At 51.5% G+C, this 17,493-nt stretch overlaps 1 protein-coding gene across 1 annotated transcript; it reads left to right on the forward strand.

Annotated features, from left to right (window-relative positions):
- Positions 1 to 6,784: 6,784 nt before the first annotated feature.
- LOC137848288 (uncharacterized) lies at positions 6,785 to 16,914 on the forward strand. The gene is made up of 4 exons (XM_068667328.1): positions 6,785 to 7,158; positions 12,077 to 12,197; positions 12,317 to 12,866; positions 14,788 to 16,914. The coding sequence occupies exons 1-4, from the start codon at positions 7,092 to 7,094 to the stop codon at positions 14,794 to 14,796; spliced, it is 747 nt and encodes a 248-aa protein (XP_068523429.1). The 5' UTR covers positions 6,785 to 7,091; the 3' UTR covers positions 14,797 to 16,914.
- Positions 16,915 to 17,493: the final 579 nt, after the last annotated feature.

Below are 17,493 nucleotides of genomic sequence, written 5' to 3' on the forward strand. Positions count from 1 at the left end.
TGGGCCAGTGCCGCAGTCACCTGAAGGGGAGCACGAAGCACAGCCCCAGAGCGCCAGTTCTGGCTCCCTGCCACCGCAGCGTCCCTCTGTCCCCTTCCTCAAACCCAAGTCTCTCCTCCATGCGGACCACCAGGTCAAGAGGAAGAAGAGGAAGAAGCACGGGGCCTCCGTTGTCTGCCCAGCAGCACCACGCTCCCGCCCGGAGCCTGTCCATTTCCACAGGCCCGAGGCCACGTTCGTGCACAAGGAGCTGCAGCACTGTGGGGACCAGCTCGGCCCGGAGCGCCCATCACAGCGAGCAGTGCCCCGGCAGGAGGGTGGCTGGGCAGCCCCAAGGGCTCACACGCACTGCACCAGGAACTCTGGCCACAGGATGGACACGGCTCCCTTGGGAGAAATTGTGAGGACGCCCTTTGGGCTGCCGTATGGCTGGGCGGGACCAGAGCCCACTGTACTCTACCCACCCCTCAGGCCTGTGCTCCTGGCTCCAAGTCCAAGGGCTGAGCACCACCACAAGCACCGCAGACACTTGGTGGGACCGACCGCAGGAGCCCCACACAGCCACTGGGGCAGCAGCACCACACAGCCCGGGTGCTCTGACAACAGCTTCCACCTGCGGGCTGCGGCTGTCCCTCAGAAAGGAGACACCAGCGCGGAGGTGACCACGGCGTCTGAAACTGCTGGGGCTGAGGCAGGCAGCTGGAGACCGAAGTGGTGGCCTTGGAGGAAGAAGAGCCCTGGCAAGGTCGAGAGCTCCCCATGTTATGGGGCCCAGAGCAGCGACAGCCAAGACCAGTGGACGACGGGCAGCAACATCCCACGGGGAAATGCCCGGGCCAGGCCAGCTCCCAGCTCAGCCTCCACAAGAGCCCAGGAGCCCTATGACTGCTCCGGCTCCACTTCAGAGCCCTGCAGTGCCCCTACCACCAGATACCCGTGCTCGTGCCACTTGCACCACACCTGTGGCACCCAGGGCACTGCAGTGCAACCGAGCGGCAACAGCACCCGCTCCTTCTGGGACAGGATTTGCCATCGGCAGCAGAAGGCGTCTGCATCACCACAGAGCTCTACATCCGAGCACTACTGCCATACAGGTCACAGCAGAGGCAGGGCCAGTGCCCATGGAGCTTGTGATTCTCACAAGCTCCAATACTGGAAATAAATCCAATTCTTTGTACTCAGGTGTGTTTTCTGGGAGCCGTCCCGTATCGTGTGTGTTGGGGATGAAGAGGGAAGGTGGGCTGAGGGAGACCAGGCAAGGTGTGCTGTCCCACCAGAGGACAACTGGCTTGGACGGGGAAGGGAATAAAACAGGGCTCAGCAGAGGAGAGCCTCGGGGAACAGTGGTGAAGCTGGGGGTGAGGCAGATGTCTCAGCTGAAGGACATCTGCACCTCTGCACGCTGCATGGGCAACAACCAGGTGGAGCTGGTGGGGTTTTGTTACAGACCACCTGAACAGGAGGTAGAGATGGATGAGGCATTTTGTGAGCAGCTCACAGAAGTTACACAGCGGCCAGCACTCCTTCTCATGGGAGGCTCCAGCTTCCCTGATGCACGCTGGAAATCTAACACTGTGCAGAGGAAGCAGTCCCAGAGGTTTCTAGAGTGTGTGGCAGACAGCTTCCCAACACAGCTGGTTCAAGAGCCTACGTGGGGAGGTGCCCCCAGACCTGCTCTTCACTGACAGGGGAGGACTGGTGGGAGATGTGAAAGTTGGGGAAATTTGGGCAGAGTGACCGTGAAATTGTGGAGTTTTCTGTCCTTGGTGATGTCAGGAGGGTAACTAGCAAAACTGCTCTCTTGAACTTCCAGAGGGTGGCCTTTGACCTGTTCAGGCCTTTTTGGCAGGGGTCCCTTGGGAGTCCCTCCTGAAGGGCAAAGGGGTCCAGGGAGCCTGGACGCTCCTCAAGACAGAAATCGGAAAGGCACAGCAGCAGGCAGCCATTGCTGTTCTCTGAGCAGCCAATTCGGAAAGCAGTGGCAGGATGCATGTCGGGGGTGCTTGCTGCTGCCAGCACAGGGCAGTTCTCTGAGCCTCCATATCATGATTTCTACGCACATAATGTGAGAAAAAGCTCAATAATTTTCTTAGACAGGATCTTCTGTGAAGCTATTTTATTCACATTTGCAATGGCGGGTGTCTGGCAGGTAGAAGTGCACAGTAAAAGTTTATCATAAGTTTATCATAAAAGTTTATAATATTCCCTATTACCTGACACTTGATTTCTCCCATTTCCTCATTGACTGAATATTACAGGTTCACAAACTTGTTGATTCCTTTCTATACCACATATGTACACTTTTATTTGACCAACTGTTAGTTTGTCCTTTTCATTTTTTTTTCTTTATTCTCTCATGACTAAAGGGCTGGTGGTTTTTGTTTTTACTGATTTCCTACTACTTATCCTGTTTTCCTTAGCTATCCCTCTTATTTTGGTACACCAGGACCTTCCCCTTCTCTACTTAACATACTCCCCACTGCTGTGCTGCACGCTCCCGTTTGAATATGCAAGGTTAGTGGAATTTTCCATTGCAAAAGTACCTTCTATTGCAAAAACACAACTTTATTTCTCACAGGCTGTCATCCTCTTTGTCATCTCTCAGGACCCGTGGATCATTAGCTCAAAGCCCACCACATGTCTGCCAGTACCTGGCTTTGAGCAATACTTGATGGCAGCTTCCAGGAACCAGCCAGCAACACAGGGCAGCACTGTGCGTGCCAGCATTTTCCACCCAGAAGGAGGGCTGCCTCAGAGGAATGGGGAATTCCTGAGGCCTCCTCTATTGCCCATGAACCAACCAGTCCTTCTCAGCCCTGAGAACATGGTCTGCAAGCACATTCTTCAGAAGGAGAAGCGGCTGCCACACAGAGAAGAGGAACTCCTGTGGGCTCTTGGGTTGTCCATGGCCCCTCCAACATTTCCCAGCTTGGCCCACAGGACAAAAGGACCAGTTTCTACAGACGAAGGAAAGTGACGATGGATCTCCAACTGGCTGGCACACATACTCTGGAAAGAGAAACACAGGGAAACCAGACATGCTTCCCATGAACAGGAAACACCTGCAGGCTCTGCTGCCCCCCAGCCATTTCAGGACTGATGTTCAGGGCCCCAAGCAGGCAGAGGAGCTGAAGAATCACCAGCTGGGGTACGCCCCAACAGTGCGCCATCAGCAATGGGGATGATCATCCCTCACCCAGAAGAGGCGTGACGTTGGTGGTAGAAGCAATGCAAGGAGCGATCTCCACAGGAGTTGTCCCAGTGGACTCTTGGATTGTCCACGGCCCTCCCAGTGCTTCCCAGCCTGGCCAACAAGATACTGCATAAGACCAGGCCTGCCAAACTGACTATGTTATCATCCTGGATCCATGCATGGCTGATGTCAAAGATGGGAAACAGCCTCACACTGCAGTGCCCCTTGGGATCAAGAAGCTGCAGTTGAAGGAAGAGGACTGCAGCAAGCTAAGCATGCACATAGCAAGAAAGTGCCTGGAGGTAAAGCTGCACCAATTCCCTTGGCCAGTGCAGCGGTCCATTGTAAAGCTGCATCAAGCACTGTCCCAAGAAATTCTGTGCTGGGGCTAGACCACGAAGTCCCAGTGTCAGCTTCATCAAGCCCAAGCCCCTCCTCCATCCAGATCAGGTCAAGCAGAAGAAACTTGGGGCATCCATCGCCTGCCCAGAGGCCTCCATGACAACACACTCCTGCCCAGCTCCTGTCTGCTTCTACAGACCAGAGGCCACGTTCCTGTCCAAGGAGCAGCGTGTGGCCCCTGAGCTGCACATTCACTCCAAGAGGCTGCAGCCCCCAGCCTGGCACGATGGGGGAGAGAATTGGGAGGAAAGAAAAGTAAAAGCTCAGGGGTTGTGAAGGAAGAGAAATAACATTAATAATGATGCTGATAATAATAACAAGTTCTCAAAACACACACACACACACACACAAAAGAGAAATTAAAGGGTTGATCAAAAAAAAAATTAAAAAAAATGCACATACATGGTATAGAGGAGCGTCGAGTAGCTTGTGAACCTGTAGTACTCAGCCAGTGAGGAAACAGGGTAGGTGATCAGGCATTGGGTAATAGGGAATAAAAGGTTATGATTTGTTTACTAAAATAAGTTCCTAATTGGCAGGATGCCTCCGTTGCAATCGCAAATATAATTGCTTCACAGAAGGTCCTGTCTGAAAAAAAATATTGAGATTTTTCTCACAAGAGGAGGGTGGCAGGGCAGCCCCAGGGACCAGCACCCTGCCCATCTTGCCCCGCACACCTAGAAAGACATCAAGCACCACAAAAAGGTAGAAAAGTAAAAGCTCATGGGTTGAGCAGGAAGAAGTAATGATGCTGAGGTCTCCCGGCACTGCCCCTGCAGCTTTTCCATGCTGCTCCCACGCTGCAAGCAGACGCCTCGCCTGATCCCCAGCCCCAAAGGGAATTTCCAGCCCCTCGCTGCTCCCAGCCCGTTGGACACCACCTGCAGGCACCCACTGAACCAAAGGGCTCAGACGCTTGCTGGCCGGCTGGAGCATCTCAAGCAGAGCCCCAGCTCCAAACACTGCTCACCCTATGCTTACCCCCGGCCTCCTTTGGAGACCAGTTTGGGGGCCAGGCCAAATGTCCCATCCCATCTCCCGAGGTCTTTGGTGTGTCCAGGTTACCCACGGCTCTGTGTGTGCCTGCAGGGAGGTTGCTCTGCCTCATGCAGGTCATTGTGGTGGAGCAGAGCATCCCTCCTGCATTGCTCCTGGCTGCCAGAACCACTCTCGGGCCACCCCTCGTGCCTTCAAGCATTGCCCTCACTACAGAGTCAGCTACGGCGGGCCTCCAGCGCTCTGCCCCGTACCGCTGCTAACGACCGGTCGAGTTTGGAGATGGAGCTCATAACTTCTTCCTATTGTTTAATTGTATCCGGGCTGGGTGAGGCCTGTGCATTGTGGAGCGGGGCTCCCTGAGCCCCCCCTGACCATTTCCTCCCCATCCAGCAGCTGTTTCCTCTCCATACAGCTGCTGGGAAGTGCTCGGCCACTCCTCAGCCCCCTCGGCTGCAGGCTCCGCGGAGCTGCCCCTCCACCAGCCTGTGCCTGGCGCCAGTGCCTGGCAGCTCCTCACCCCGCGGGGCTTCACCTCCTGTCTCCTGGCTCTCTCTCCATCCCCAGGCACTTGTATTTTCCACCTCTGCCAGGGCGTTGGGTTGCTTCTTCCCTGTTCGGGGCTGAAATGGGGGCAGAGCGTTTTCCACTCCTGGCTGAAGCACATCGAGTTCCCAGCTCACACGCTGCTCTAACACACTCTGCAAACCCTCCTGAGCCTTCCCAATGTTGTGCTTCATTTCCCTTTGGCTGTCTTCAGTTTCTCTGTCTCCGTCTCTCCCCTCCTGCCGAGCTTGCCACGGGTGCCAGCTCCTGTCTGCTGCGGGCGCTGGATCCGGCCCCTCCGGGCGAGATCTTTGGGGCCGGGCGGGTGCCAGAAGAGCGGGGCTGCCTGGTGGATGCTTGGGAGTCTGCAGCACGGCTCTGCCTGTTTTCAAGCACCGAGTCCCACGTCCCTGGGCATGGAGCCGTGAAATGGAGAAGGAGCGGTTTCCTTTCCGACAACACTCAGCCGCCTCATTTCCCAGCAGCTTCCTAAATCTCACTGAATTCACACGCTAGGCGGGCCGGGCTGGGGCTGTGCCTTTGAGCCGGCACATAGGGACCCACACTACCAGGAGATGCATCCACAGGCAACTTGCTGCTGCCCACAGCCCACTGCCTCCTCCCCAATGAGGGGGCGAAAGCCAAGGCTCACTGGTCTGCTTTCTGCAGAAGTTGGGACTTTTTTCTCCCCCTGGGTTACTCATTGCCCTCGATAACTGCTTCCGAGGGTCCTTATCAGCAACTGGTGAAGAGTCCTGGGGCTGCAGGAGCAGCAGCCCAAGACGAGGGCAGTGGGGTGCTGCAGCCAGGGCTGGGGAGATGAAGGGGACTTCTCGCTGGTGGGGGCTGCCTGGGGAGAGCTGGGGAGATGCCAGGACTCAACTTTTCTCAGAGAGACCCTGGGACAGGGCATGATGCAGCAGCACAGGATGCACACAGGGAAATTCCGATTAAATAGTGGGGAAAATGCTTTCAACATGAGAACATTTTGAGTGTTGGAACAGGTTGCCCATAGTGGTTGTGAAATCTCCATCCCTGGCCGTGAAATCTTCATCTTTGGTCTCTTCCAGTCCATGGCCTGAAGCGGTGGAGGTCTCTGGCCATCCCCAGCTGAGAGCAGGAGATGCTCTTAGGGTTGCCTTTGCCCTTGCAGCTCAGCTCCCCCAGACCTACTTCTTGCCAGCCGTGCCCAGCTTGGGGCTTTGCATTTTGCCGTTTGTGTTGGACCTCAGGAGGAGCCCAGCAGCCCCTCCTCAGCTGGTTGTGGTCCCTGCTCATCCTCAGCTCCCCACAATCTGGTATCAGTAACAGGGAGCGTGCAGACACTCGGGGTTTTCACGCTTACAAAAGGGGAGCGGGCTGTGCTGTCACCCCCAGCCCCATTTGCAGCTCAGCCCTGGCACACCCCAGCCCTACAGATGTGCTCAGAAATCTGAGGAGCCCCTGGGGTCTCGGGGGCAGGAATGCGGGGTCACCTTCTCACCCGCACGGGTGACTTGGCTCGGGAGCAGAGCACAGGGTGGGGAAGTAGCAAAATTCACTCCTTGCTTTCCTGGATGGCTTGGCCACCCGCCAGGGTCCCTGCTGGGGGAGCAAACAGGCAAACAGCAGCGGCTGGGAGCTTGTGGAGGCAGGTTGTGGGGCTGGGGAGGAAACAGGAGCCTGCAAACACATCTGGATGTGGTGGGGGCCGCGTCTCGGGCATGCCCCCCGCCTGGCACCCCGCTCCGTGCTGGGCAGCTGGGGACAAGACAAGACACATCCGCAAAGCGGGGCTCGCTGCTTACAGGAAACATCCCCCCTCCCTCCCCTCCATCACCCAGCCTCCGGCCGGCTGGTGGGCGGCCTGCCAGGGGGGGCCGAAAATGAAAGCAAAGTGTCCGGAGATAAATAGGAGCAGCCGAGGAGCGGGACAGCAGCGTGCACCCTGCTTCCAAACCCCCTGCAGCTCGCCATGGCTCTGCGCATCCTCCTGCCGCTGCTCCTGCTGGCCGCTGCCCTCCTGCTCCTCCCGGCTGAAGGTGAGGGGGGCGCAGGGGTCCGAGCCCCCCCTGGGCTCCGTGCAGGGTGCTGGACCCATGGGTGGTGTGGCACGGGGGGGGTGTTTGGGTGTTGGAGCTGGCTGGTGGGGCGGCAGCAACCTGAGATTTAGGGCAGGGGCAGGAGGTTGAGGAGCAGTCCCTCGCAAGGAGCCCGTCCCTGCCTCAGTTTCCCTGACTCGGGGAGGCTGATGAGGCGTAGGCAGAGCCAGCAGCGGCCCTCTAGGCTGATGTTCAAAGGCAGCCCGTAGGGAGCACAGCGACCAGGACGGGCAGACAGGGTGTGGTGTGGCAGAAGGTCAGGGCATGGCAGTGCAGCAGTGCGCGCAGGCAGGGCGAGCATGGAGGGCCCCTCGCCACTCCTCCACCGTGGTCTTTCCAATCTGTTTTTGTAGCCTGCTTGCGAGGCACCTGGCCATGGTATCAACCAGGCAGAAGACCATGGCCTCAGCATCTCTTGCAGCCTCTCCAGCCACAGTCACCAATGTGGCTACTCAGACGGAGGGCTTGGGGAAACACCATGATCCACGTCGTGGTCTGCAGGGTGTGCCCGAGTCTTCTGTCCATGTCCGAGAGCAGCAGCGAGGGGTATGCCTGTGGGAGGTGTGCCCAGGTTGAAGAGCTGCTCAAACCCAAAGGTAGTGGAGCTTCGGGAGGAGGTGAGCAGGCCCAGGAGCATCAGGGAATCAGAGAGGGAAATTGACTGGTGGAGGTGTACTCAGCCCTCTCTGAGACAGACTCAGGAGCCTGCCACAGCACAAGTGTCTCCTGCCACGCAGAAGACGAAAGTTCCCTCATCCCATCAGGCAGAAGGAGGAGACCCAGGCCAAGGGGGCGAATGGAGGCAGGTTCTTGTTCAGGGTGGTAGGCGAGCCCTGTCCCTGTCCACCTCACCTTCCCATCTACACTTATATAACAGGTATGAGGCTCTAGAACAAAACAGTCAGACTGATGAATTAGATGAAAGCCCGTCCCAGATGGAAAGGGTGCCTAAGGCAAGGCAACCTACCCCCCGCATTGCATCATCTGTCAAGAAAGACAGAAGGGTTATTGTCATGGGGGACTCCCTTTTGAAAGGGACAGAGGGCCTGATATGCTGACCGGACCCAACCCACAGGGAAATCTGTTCTTTCCCCGGGGCTCAGGTGAGAGACTTAACTAAGAAAGTCAAGTGCCTGGTACAGCCCACCGACTGCTACCAACTACTGGTCTTTCAGGCTGGTAATGACAAGGTAGCAATGAGAAGTCCGAGAGTGATCAAAAGGGAGTTTAGGGTGACAACTTAAAGGATCAGGGGCACAGACTGTGTTTGCCTCTGTCCTTCCAACAGGGGGGATCGATGCTGACAAGCAAGCTTACCACATTAACACATGGCCTTGGGACTGGTGCAACCGACAGAACTTTGGGTTTTTCGATCATGGGAAGGTCTACGTGATGCCAGGCCTGCTGTCACCAATGGGATGTACCTCTCCCAGAGAGGGGTAAGGATTTTGGCTCAGGAGTTGGCAGGGCTTATAGATAGGGGTTTAAACTAGAGTTGAAGGGGGGAAGGGAAAAAAACAGGCATGCCGGTGATGAGCTAAAGGATGGTGCACTAGAATCAGAGGGACTGTGTGCCAGTGAGGTCCTTCGGTTAGATCCACAAGGTGCTGCATGTAGGGAGGCATGTTAGAAGTGCTTCTACACAGACACACGCGGTATGAGGAACAAAATGAATGAGCTAGAGGTCTTGGCCCAGTCCCACAGCTACGACATCATTGGCAAAAGTGAAACCTGGTGGGATGAGTCCTGTGGCAGGTGTGCTGCAATAGATGGTTACAGGCTCCTCAGGAGGGACAGGCAGGGTAGGTGATGTGGTGGGGTGGCAATGTATGTGAAGCATGGTCTGGGCTGTGTGGAACTTCATGTTGGAGATGGCAAAGTTGAGGCAAGGATTAAGGGACGAACAAATAAAGGGAATGTCATAGTGGGAGTCTATTACAGACCACCTGGCCAGAACAACAGCGCTGATGAATTATTCTTTGCAGAACTATGAGATGTCTCGAGATTAACTCCCCTTGTCCTTATGGGGGATTTCAACTTGCCAGACATCAACTGGAATCACCACACAGCTGACACGAGCAAATCCAGGAGGTTTGTAAAGCACCTAGATGATAACTTCTTGGTGCAGGTGCTAAGGGAGCCAACTAGGAAAGGTGCCCTCCTAGATCTGTTGCTGGAGAACAGAGAGGGTCTTGTGGGAGACGTGGCAATTGGCGGCTGTCTTGGTCATAGTGACCATGAAGTGGTTGAGTTTAGAATTTATGGTGACAGAAGGAAAACTGCCACCAAAACTTCAGCCCTGGATATGGGGAAAGTGGACTTCAGGCTGCTCAGGGAACTAGTCAGCAAGGTCCCCCGAGAAACTGCTTCTGAAGGCACTGCGTCCATCAGTGCTGGTCAGTCTTTAAGCACTGCCTCCGAAAAGCACAAGATCAGGTGATTCCAAAATACCAGAAGTCAGGCAGGTGCGGCAGAAGGCCAGCCTGGCTGACCAGGGATCTTCTACTGGAGCTTAGGCAAAAAAAAAGAAAGTGTATGGCTGCTGGAAGGAGGGTTAGGAATGGGGAAGGAATACAGGGATGCTGTTCGTGTTTGTAAGGAGAAAATTTGTGGGGCCAAAGCCCAACTAAAGTTGAAGCTGGCCATGTCTGTGGGAGATAATAAAAAGGTTTTTTAGATATGTTAACAGAAAAAGGAGGACCAAAGAAAACATAGGTCCACTACTTGATGAGGAAGGTCTCCTCACAGACAATGACATAGGCAAGGCAGAGACGTTTAATGCCTTCTTCGCCTCTGTCTTCAACGCTGATGATGGGCTTCGGGACCCAGGGTGCCCTGAGCTGGAGGACCATGACAGTGGGAAAGACAAACTTCCAACCGACCCTGAACGTGTGCGGGATTTGCTGCTCCACCTGGATCCACCTGGATCCATACAAGTCCATGGGTCTGGATGGGATTCATCCCAGAGTGCTTAAAGAGCTGGTTGATGGCATTGTGGGACCGCTCAATTATTTTTCAACACTCTTGGGAATCTGGAGAGGTCCCAGTAGACTGGAAGCTGGCAAATGTTGTCCCAGTTTCCAAGAAGGGCAAGAAGGAAGACCCTAGCAATTACAGGCCTGTCAGTCTCACGTCAGTGCCTTGTAAAATTATGGAGAAGATGGTTCTTGAAGTTATTGAAGAGCACCTGGGGGACAATGTGATCATTGGTCCCAGCCAGTATGGGTTCATGAGGGGTAGGTCCTGCCTAACAAATTTGATTTCCTTTTATGACAAGATCACCCATCTAGTTGATCAAGGGAAACCAGCTGATGTGATCATTTTGGACTTCAGCAAGGCTTTTGACAGGGTTTCCCGTAGGATCCTACTGGACAAAATGTCCAGCATACAACTTAACAAAAACATCATACGATGGGTGAGCAATTGGCTGATGGGCAGGGCTCAAAGGGTTGTGGTAAATGGGGCCACATCTGGCTGGTGAATGGTCACTAGTGGGGTCCCTCAAGGCTCCATTTTAGGGTCAGTCCTCTTCAATGTCTTTATAAATGATTTGAATGTAGGACTAGAAGGTGTTTTGAGCAAATTTGCTGACGACACCAAACTTGAAGGAGTTGTGGACTCTGATGAGGGTGGAAAGGCCTTGCAGAGAGACCTGGACAGACTGGTGAGCTGGGCAATCACCAACCGCATGAAGTTTAACAAAAGCAAGTGCTGGGACTTGCACCTGGGACAGGGCAACCCTGGCTTTACGTACAGACTGGCCTTGCAGCCAGGAAGGCCAACCCTATCCTGGGATGCATCAAGCACGGCATCACTAGTTGGTTGAGGGAGGTGACTGTCCCACTCTACTCTGCGCTGGTGCAGCCTCACCTCGAGTACTGTGTGCAGTTCTGGGCACCACAGTACAAAAAGGACGTGAAACTGCTGGAGAGTGTCCAGAGGAGGGTGACAAAGATGGTGAAGGGCCTAGAGGGGAAGACGTATGAGGAGTGGCTGAGGGCACTGGGCCTGTTCAGCCTGAAAAAGAGAAGGCTGAGGGGGGACCTCATCATTGTCTACAACTTCCTTGTGAGGGGGAGTGGAGAGGCAGGTGTCCTATTCTCTGTAAACACCAGTGATAGGACTCACGGGAATGGTGTTAAGCTGCGGCAGGGGAAGTTTAGGCTGGACATCAGGAAGTACCGGTAGGGTGGCTGCACACTGGAACAGGCTCCCCAGGGACATAGTCACTGCACCAAGCCTGTCTGAATTTAAAAAGTGTTTGGACTGTGCACTTAGTCACATGGTCTAAACTTTTGGGTAGACCTGTGTGGTGCCAGGACTTGGACTTGATGATCCTTATGGGTCCCTTCCAACTTTGGATATTCTATGATTCCCCCTCCAGCTGCACAGGGGTCAAATCCACATCCCTGTGGCAGGGTACTGGGGTGCAGAGCTCCCATTCTGTCTTTGCTGCCCTGTGCTGGTCAGGAGGAGGAGGTAGAAGAGAGTGACTGGAGGGACGGTATTTTATTTTGCTTTTAGTTCTCACTGCTCTGTATAGCAACAGGCGATAAACTACAGTAATCTACTGCAGACTGAGACTGTTTTCCCTCTCATGGTACCTGGGAGGGAGCCTGAGAGGCTCCCTGCCCTTATCGCAGCCCATGAGCTTTCTTTCATCCTGTTCTCTCCCCCTGTTCTTCTGAGGAGGGGAAGTGAGAGAGCGGCGTGGTGGAGCTCAGCTGCCCGTCAGCATGAAACCACCACAGCATCCTTCCCCAAAACGACACCGAGCAATCCCATGCCCTCAGCCCGTCGTGCTGCGCTCCCCCAGGCTGGGAAGGTGCCGAAATCCCACATCTCCTCCTTTCTGCAGGTGTTGACAATGTGGCCTCAGAGTGCTGCCTGAAGACCAGCAAGAAAAACATCCCCAGCGTCTGGGTGAAGTCCTACAGGATCCAGGGCCCCGAGACGGGATGCCCGCTGCATGCCGTCGTGTGAGTACCCTGGGGCAACCGGGGCCACCCGGCGTGGTTCGGCTTTACCCCAGCCCTCCCTGTGTGCTCCCCACATCCCTGCACACCCCCACAGCAAACCTTTCTGCCTGGTCCCCCAGGTTCACCACTAAGAAGGAGAAGAAAATCTGCTCCTCTCTCTCCAGCCCAGCCGTCCAGAGGCTGATCCGGAATCTGGAGGAGAAGCAGAAGAACCCCCCTCAGAAGCCTCGGCATTTGTCTTTTGCTCAGCAAGAAGCTAGGAAAACTTCTGCTCCTAAACTCATTTCTGATGTGGATTATACAGCTTTGAAATCAGAGATTGAGATGTTGAAGTCATCATTGGGCTTTGAAAGGGAGACAGGAAAAACATTAGGAATCAGAGTGGATCAACTTTTGAATGAAAATGATGAACTTTTGAATGAAAATAACAAACTTGTGGCTGAAAATGATAAACTTGTGGCTGAAAATGATAAACTTGTGGCTGAATATGATGAACTTTTGAATGAAAGTGAGGAACTTATGAATGAGAATAACAGACTTGTGGCTGAAAATGATAAACTTGTGGCTGAAAATGATAAACTTGTGAATGAGAACAGTCATCTTAAACAATTACTAGAGAGGTTTATTCACCTGTTAAATAAAGCACGGCCTTCTGCTTCAGTTAAAAAGGTTCGTAGATTGATGCACACTGCAGACCCTGAAAGCTGGGATGGTGATTTTTGGTTTGACAGTGATGATGATGTCAAAGAGATTGCTGATTCTGAATCTCAATCGATTTCCTCGAGACCTTTGGTTAAAACTGAGACTACTGTTGATGATGATGATGAAATCCACACTACTGTGCGAACAATTCCAGTCACCAGCAGAGCTGGTTAAAATACAAAAGTTCTCAAAGTGGTCAGGAAAATCGGAAGTTGATTATGTGTAGCGAGTTTCTCTTGAAGGAAGAGATTGGATTATGTTGAGTGAGGAAGAGGCAGGAGTTTTTTGGGGAACTGGAGTATTTTTAACCACCACACCAGGAGACCATAACTACTCTATAACTGCACGGGCAGCATACTGGGCGGGGGGTATAGATCCCCAGAAGAGAGGGGAACCCCTGGAAATTAGAGCCACAAGCTATTTTGACCTGTCTGCAGTGGTACAGAAAGCAGCCTGCATTCAGGTGATATATGAAAGAGATGAATTCAGGAAATCCCCAATGTTAGCTCCTATTGACTTAGCTCAATTAACTCCTCTCATCGGTGGACTCCCTGACTGTCTTAAGATGTTTTTAGCAAATACAGAGGCTCGTGTACAAGCTGCTCATAGGGATGGTGATTGTGGTTGTAGGCGAAATCTGAACTCCCCCATTCCCACCTGGAGTGAATTTGTACAAGACATAGATAAGTACGTATGCTGAATGGGCTGGATTAGCTCATCCAGTATTAAGTCCCAAGACCACCCTCATCGAGTCCACCAAATCCACACTCAAAATCCCAGATACCCCAACTTCAAAGAGAGGTTCAAATTTAATAAAGAACAGGGTGAGTTGTGGCATAGGGCCCTAGCTTTGGGTGCACCCCAATCAATCTTGCATGGTGCCTCTATGGAGGACCTCCGTCCATTAGTCTGATCTCTGGGCAAGAAAAATATTCCATCTGGGGAGAACTGCCTAACTGAAAAAAAAAAAACAAAAAACAATCCATAAGGAAAGTACACCTTCTGCACCAAGCCTAATTGACAATGCAGAATCTCATCAAAAAAACTCCGGTCCCCAGGGAGGGCAGTGAGCTACTCTGCTCAGCAGGTATTAGCAATTCAATGGCTCTCTAATGAACACTCTGACCCTATCATTGCCATTCCCATTGGACCCCGAAAAATATTGGTAAATTTTCTTATTGACACCAGGGCCCAAATGTCAGTAGTTATAGATGAAACTGCACAAGCCCTGAGCATAACACCTGGTTGATACAGGTGTGGTGTGGAAAAACAATGCCCCACCACAAACAAAAACTCACTCCGTCTGCCAGGGGAACAAAAATAAACCACAGCAAAAGTATTAGTTGATGCTGCATATACTAATATCTTAGGATTTGACATAGTGCATGGGCATGGGTGGAAACTCCCAGATGGAACTGTGTGGAGTTTCACAACACATGAAAGGGATTCCGACTTAGTGAAACTAAATCTGTTACAAACATCCATACCCTTACCCCTCACTAAAATCACTAATGTTCGGCAGTATCTGTTGCCAGCAGCAGCACTTATGGGGATTGACAGGGTGGTAACAGAATTGGAAGAAAGAGGCATTATTAAAAGGAGTCATTTACCTTACAATTCACCAGTGAGGCCAGTAAAGAAACCAACCAGGCAATGGCATTTTACAGTGGATTACAGACAGTTAGATGCTAACACCACACCTTTGACTGCTGCAGTTCCAAACATGGCAGAGATAGCGAAAGCCCTCTGTGTTTCTAACAGTAGCAATAGTGCTAACTACTCCCAGATGTCTCTACACACAGGAAGTCAAAGATTGCTTTTTCATCCTCTTTCTAACCCTGTCTGTTGAATACAAGTGAACATATTTTATTTTCTGTTGTGTTCACAGGAATCCTGAGTGAACTGCATGTGGACAGCTGGAGAACCACAAACCAACAGTCTGGATTAATAATGCTATGCTTAACCCTGGCCTTGATGCACTCTCTTCTGGTTTATAGCAAGGAGACCCAGGACGGCTGTGGTCCCAAGCGTATGTCAAACACACTGAATTATGGAAACACATTCCACCAAGGAAAAGTTAAACTTAGATACTGTGGTTGTGCATGGAGCTGAGGTGTTTCACCGTGGCATCTAACCATGCATTATCACAGTATAGCACAAGCACTGGAACATCTCAAAACAAAAAGGACCGAAATCTCTCTACTTTAGTTCTACATGGAAACAAAATATTTTCCAAAGATGAATGGAGTTGGAACAATTCTCTAAGAATGGCTGAACTTCAAGCCACTTCTAGCCAGACAATACAAGTCAGTTGCTGAATAACTAATGTATCTACTTACAATAGGCCACCTGAAATTAAGACTGATTATAACAAAATAACCAAACCAAATTCTGATTGCTGGCACAATTTTACTTTCACCAAACCTATAATTGTGTACTGTCTTTTGGGGTTACAGAGGCACAGAATTATCAATACTAAAACTTCTTCATCAACTGCAAAGGCCTCTGCCCCCACAGATAATAGAGGATATACCAATTTGGCCTTATGTGAATCTGACTCCTTGCATCTTCAGCACAGGTCCTTATATAATTAAAAATGTGGGACAACAATTTCTCTATCAAGTGATGGAAAGAGTAAAGAGAGATGAAAAACACCCTTGGTGGGACACTTTGGATGGTCACCAGCTGGCACAGGAATCTTCAACAAAATGTTGCACTCTCTTTTTGTTTTCTTAATAGTCATTGTATTATGCTTTTAGTTTGTGTGTTAAACTCTGGATCATGATGGAACATTTAGTGTCCCCACACAATGTACATACACCCAATATTTGAGCTCTGGAACAGGCTGTCCAGGGGGGTTGTGGAGTCTCCTTCTCTGGAGATACCCAAGGCCCGTCTGGACGCCTACCTGGGCAGCCTGCTCTAAGGAGCCTGCTTTGGCAGGGAGGTTGGACCTGCTGATCTTTCAAGATCCCTTCCAACCCCTACAGTTCTGTGACACAATTCTGTGATAAACCTCCTCCTGAGAATGTATGTGGTATTCCTGACATATTCCGAATGTCATGAAGCTTGAGTGACTATAGTCACAGGGTGGATTATGTGATATAACTGCCTAAAGTAACTAGGAAAATAAAACTAATATTCACATTTTAAAGAAAATGTACAGCACTGAAGAGGCTTTCAGGGTAGGGTGTAGCTGCATTACCTGAGCATTCCCAAGGCTTCCAACCTTAGATGCTATTGCACTGGGGGAACCTGGTGTGCTGACTCTAAGAAACAGTTCAGAGCATAGAGTGGAGTGGAGACACCACGGCTAGGCTCTGTACCAGGTGGGGACTCGATTGTTCTTGTGCACAACCAGACCAATAAGCCACACTTTTTTTACCCTGAGCCAATGACCTGTCATGATTTGACAAATGCTGCACTCTAGTGTACTTTTTCTCATTATAATATCATTATAATACCAAAAAAAACCTCCATCCCAAAAGCTACCCGCCTCCAAAGTGCAACCACCGCTCACTGAGCACATGCTCTGAATTTCTCAGAGCCTATTCCATTAAATGGAGATGGGAAAACTTTTCACCAATCATAACAAAGATATGCTTGACTAGAGTCACTCAAGCTCCACCAAAAAGATAGAAAATAATATAAATTGGCCTAAGAGAGAGCAGATGTTAGGGAAGATGCCATCGTCAGGGGAGATACCATCACAAGGGAATACACCATCCTGAGGACCTCCTGACTCCTGGGATCAGTTGACTGGCCGAGCTTCTCCCCCTACCCTCCCCCTCCATTGGGATGACTTTAGGTGAGATTTGAACACTTAGTTATACTGTACGTTATCACAGAAACTTAGAAATCTCTATAGAGTCTTTGTGCCTTTTTAATGTGTTATTTCCAGGCTGTGCACCTGTGTATTTTATGCAAGCTAGCTTGCTTTTGAAGATAGTAAATTACTGCCGGCAATCCAAAGAACCTGTGTACCTGTTGGTGTAATAAATTGCATTTAACTGCACTGTTCTTAGCTGTGATAGTTCTCATTGAATGTGACAAGGGTAAGGGTGTGGTATGTTATTGGTGAATCCGTGATCGTGATAGTTCAGTGCTCTGAACCAGACCCATATTGGTTAATGCATTTGTCCTGGTTTCAGTTAGCCGGGTTAAACCATGACAGCATTATTGGTGTGACCGTGATAGTTCAGTACCCTGAACCTGACTGGACCCGTAACAGTTAATTGGCTCATCCCTTAAAATGACACCAGCCCAGCCAACACAGTGTTACAAAAAGACCAGGGCTGCCAAACTGACTTTGTCATTATCCTGGGGCCATTGGTGGCTGATGCAAACTACCCGACACCTGATTCCTCCCGTTTCCTCATGGGGTAGTACACGAAGTACTACAGGTTCACAAACCTCTCAACACCTTTCTTATACCACATACGTACAATATAATTTGAGCAACTGTTAGTTTATCCTATTCCTTTTTTTCCTTCTTCTCTCATGACTAGAGGGCCCGTGATTTTCGTTTTTACTGATTTCGTGCTACTCCAGCTCCTCTTCAGAGCCCTGTGCTCGTGCCACTTGCACCACACCT

Source organism: Anas acuta, chromosome Z (genome assembly GCF_963932015.1).
Source record: "Anas acuta chromosome Z, bAnaAcu1.1, whole genome shotgun sequence".
In the NCBI taxonomy this organism is placed as follows: domain Eukaryota; kingdom Metazoa; phylum Chordata; class Aves; order Anseriformes; family Anatidae; genus Anas; species Anas acuta.

What these genes read in the sequence shown, in the direction of transcription:
- LOC137848288 (XM_068667328.1), top strand. Translation starts at nt 7,092, where the DNA reads ATGGCTCTGCGCATCCTCCTGCCGCTGCTCCTGCTGGCCGCTGCCCTC. An exon ending in CCTGCTCCTCCCGGCTGAAG is followed by an intron (nt 7,159 to 12,076) that starts GTGAGGGGGGCG and finishes TCCTTTCTGCAG; the next exon opens with GTGTTGACAATGTGGCCTCA. An exon ending in TGCCCGCTGCATGCCGTCGT is followed by an intron (nt 12,198 to 12,316) that starts GTGAGTACCCTG and finishes CTGGTCCCCCAG; the next exon opens with GTTCACCACTAAGAAGGAGA.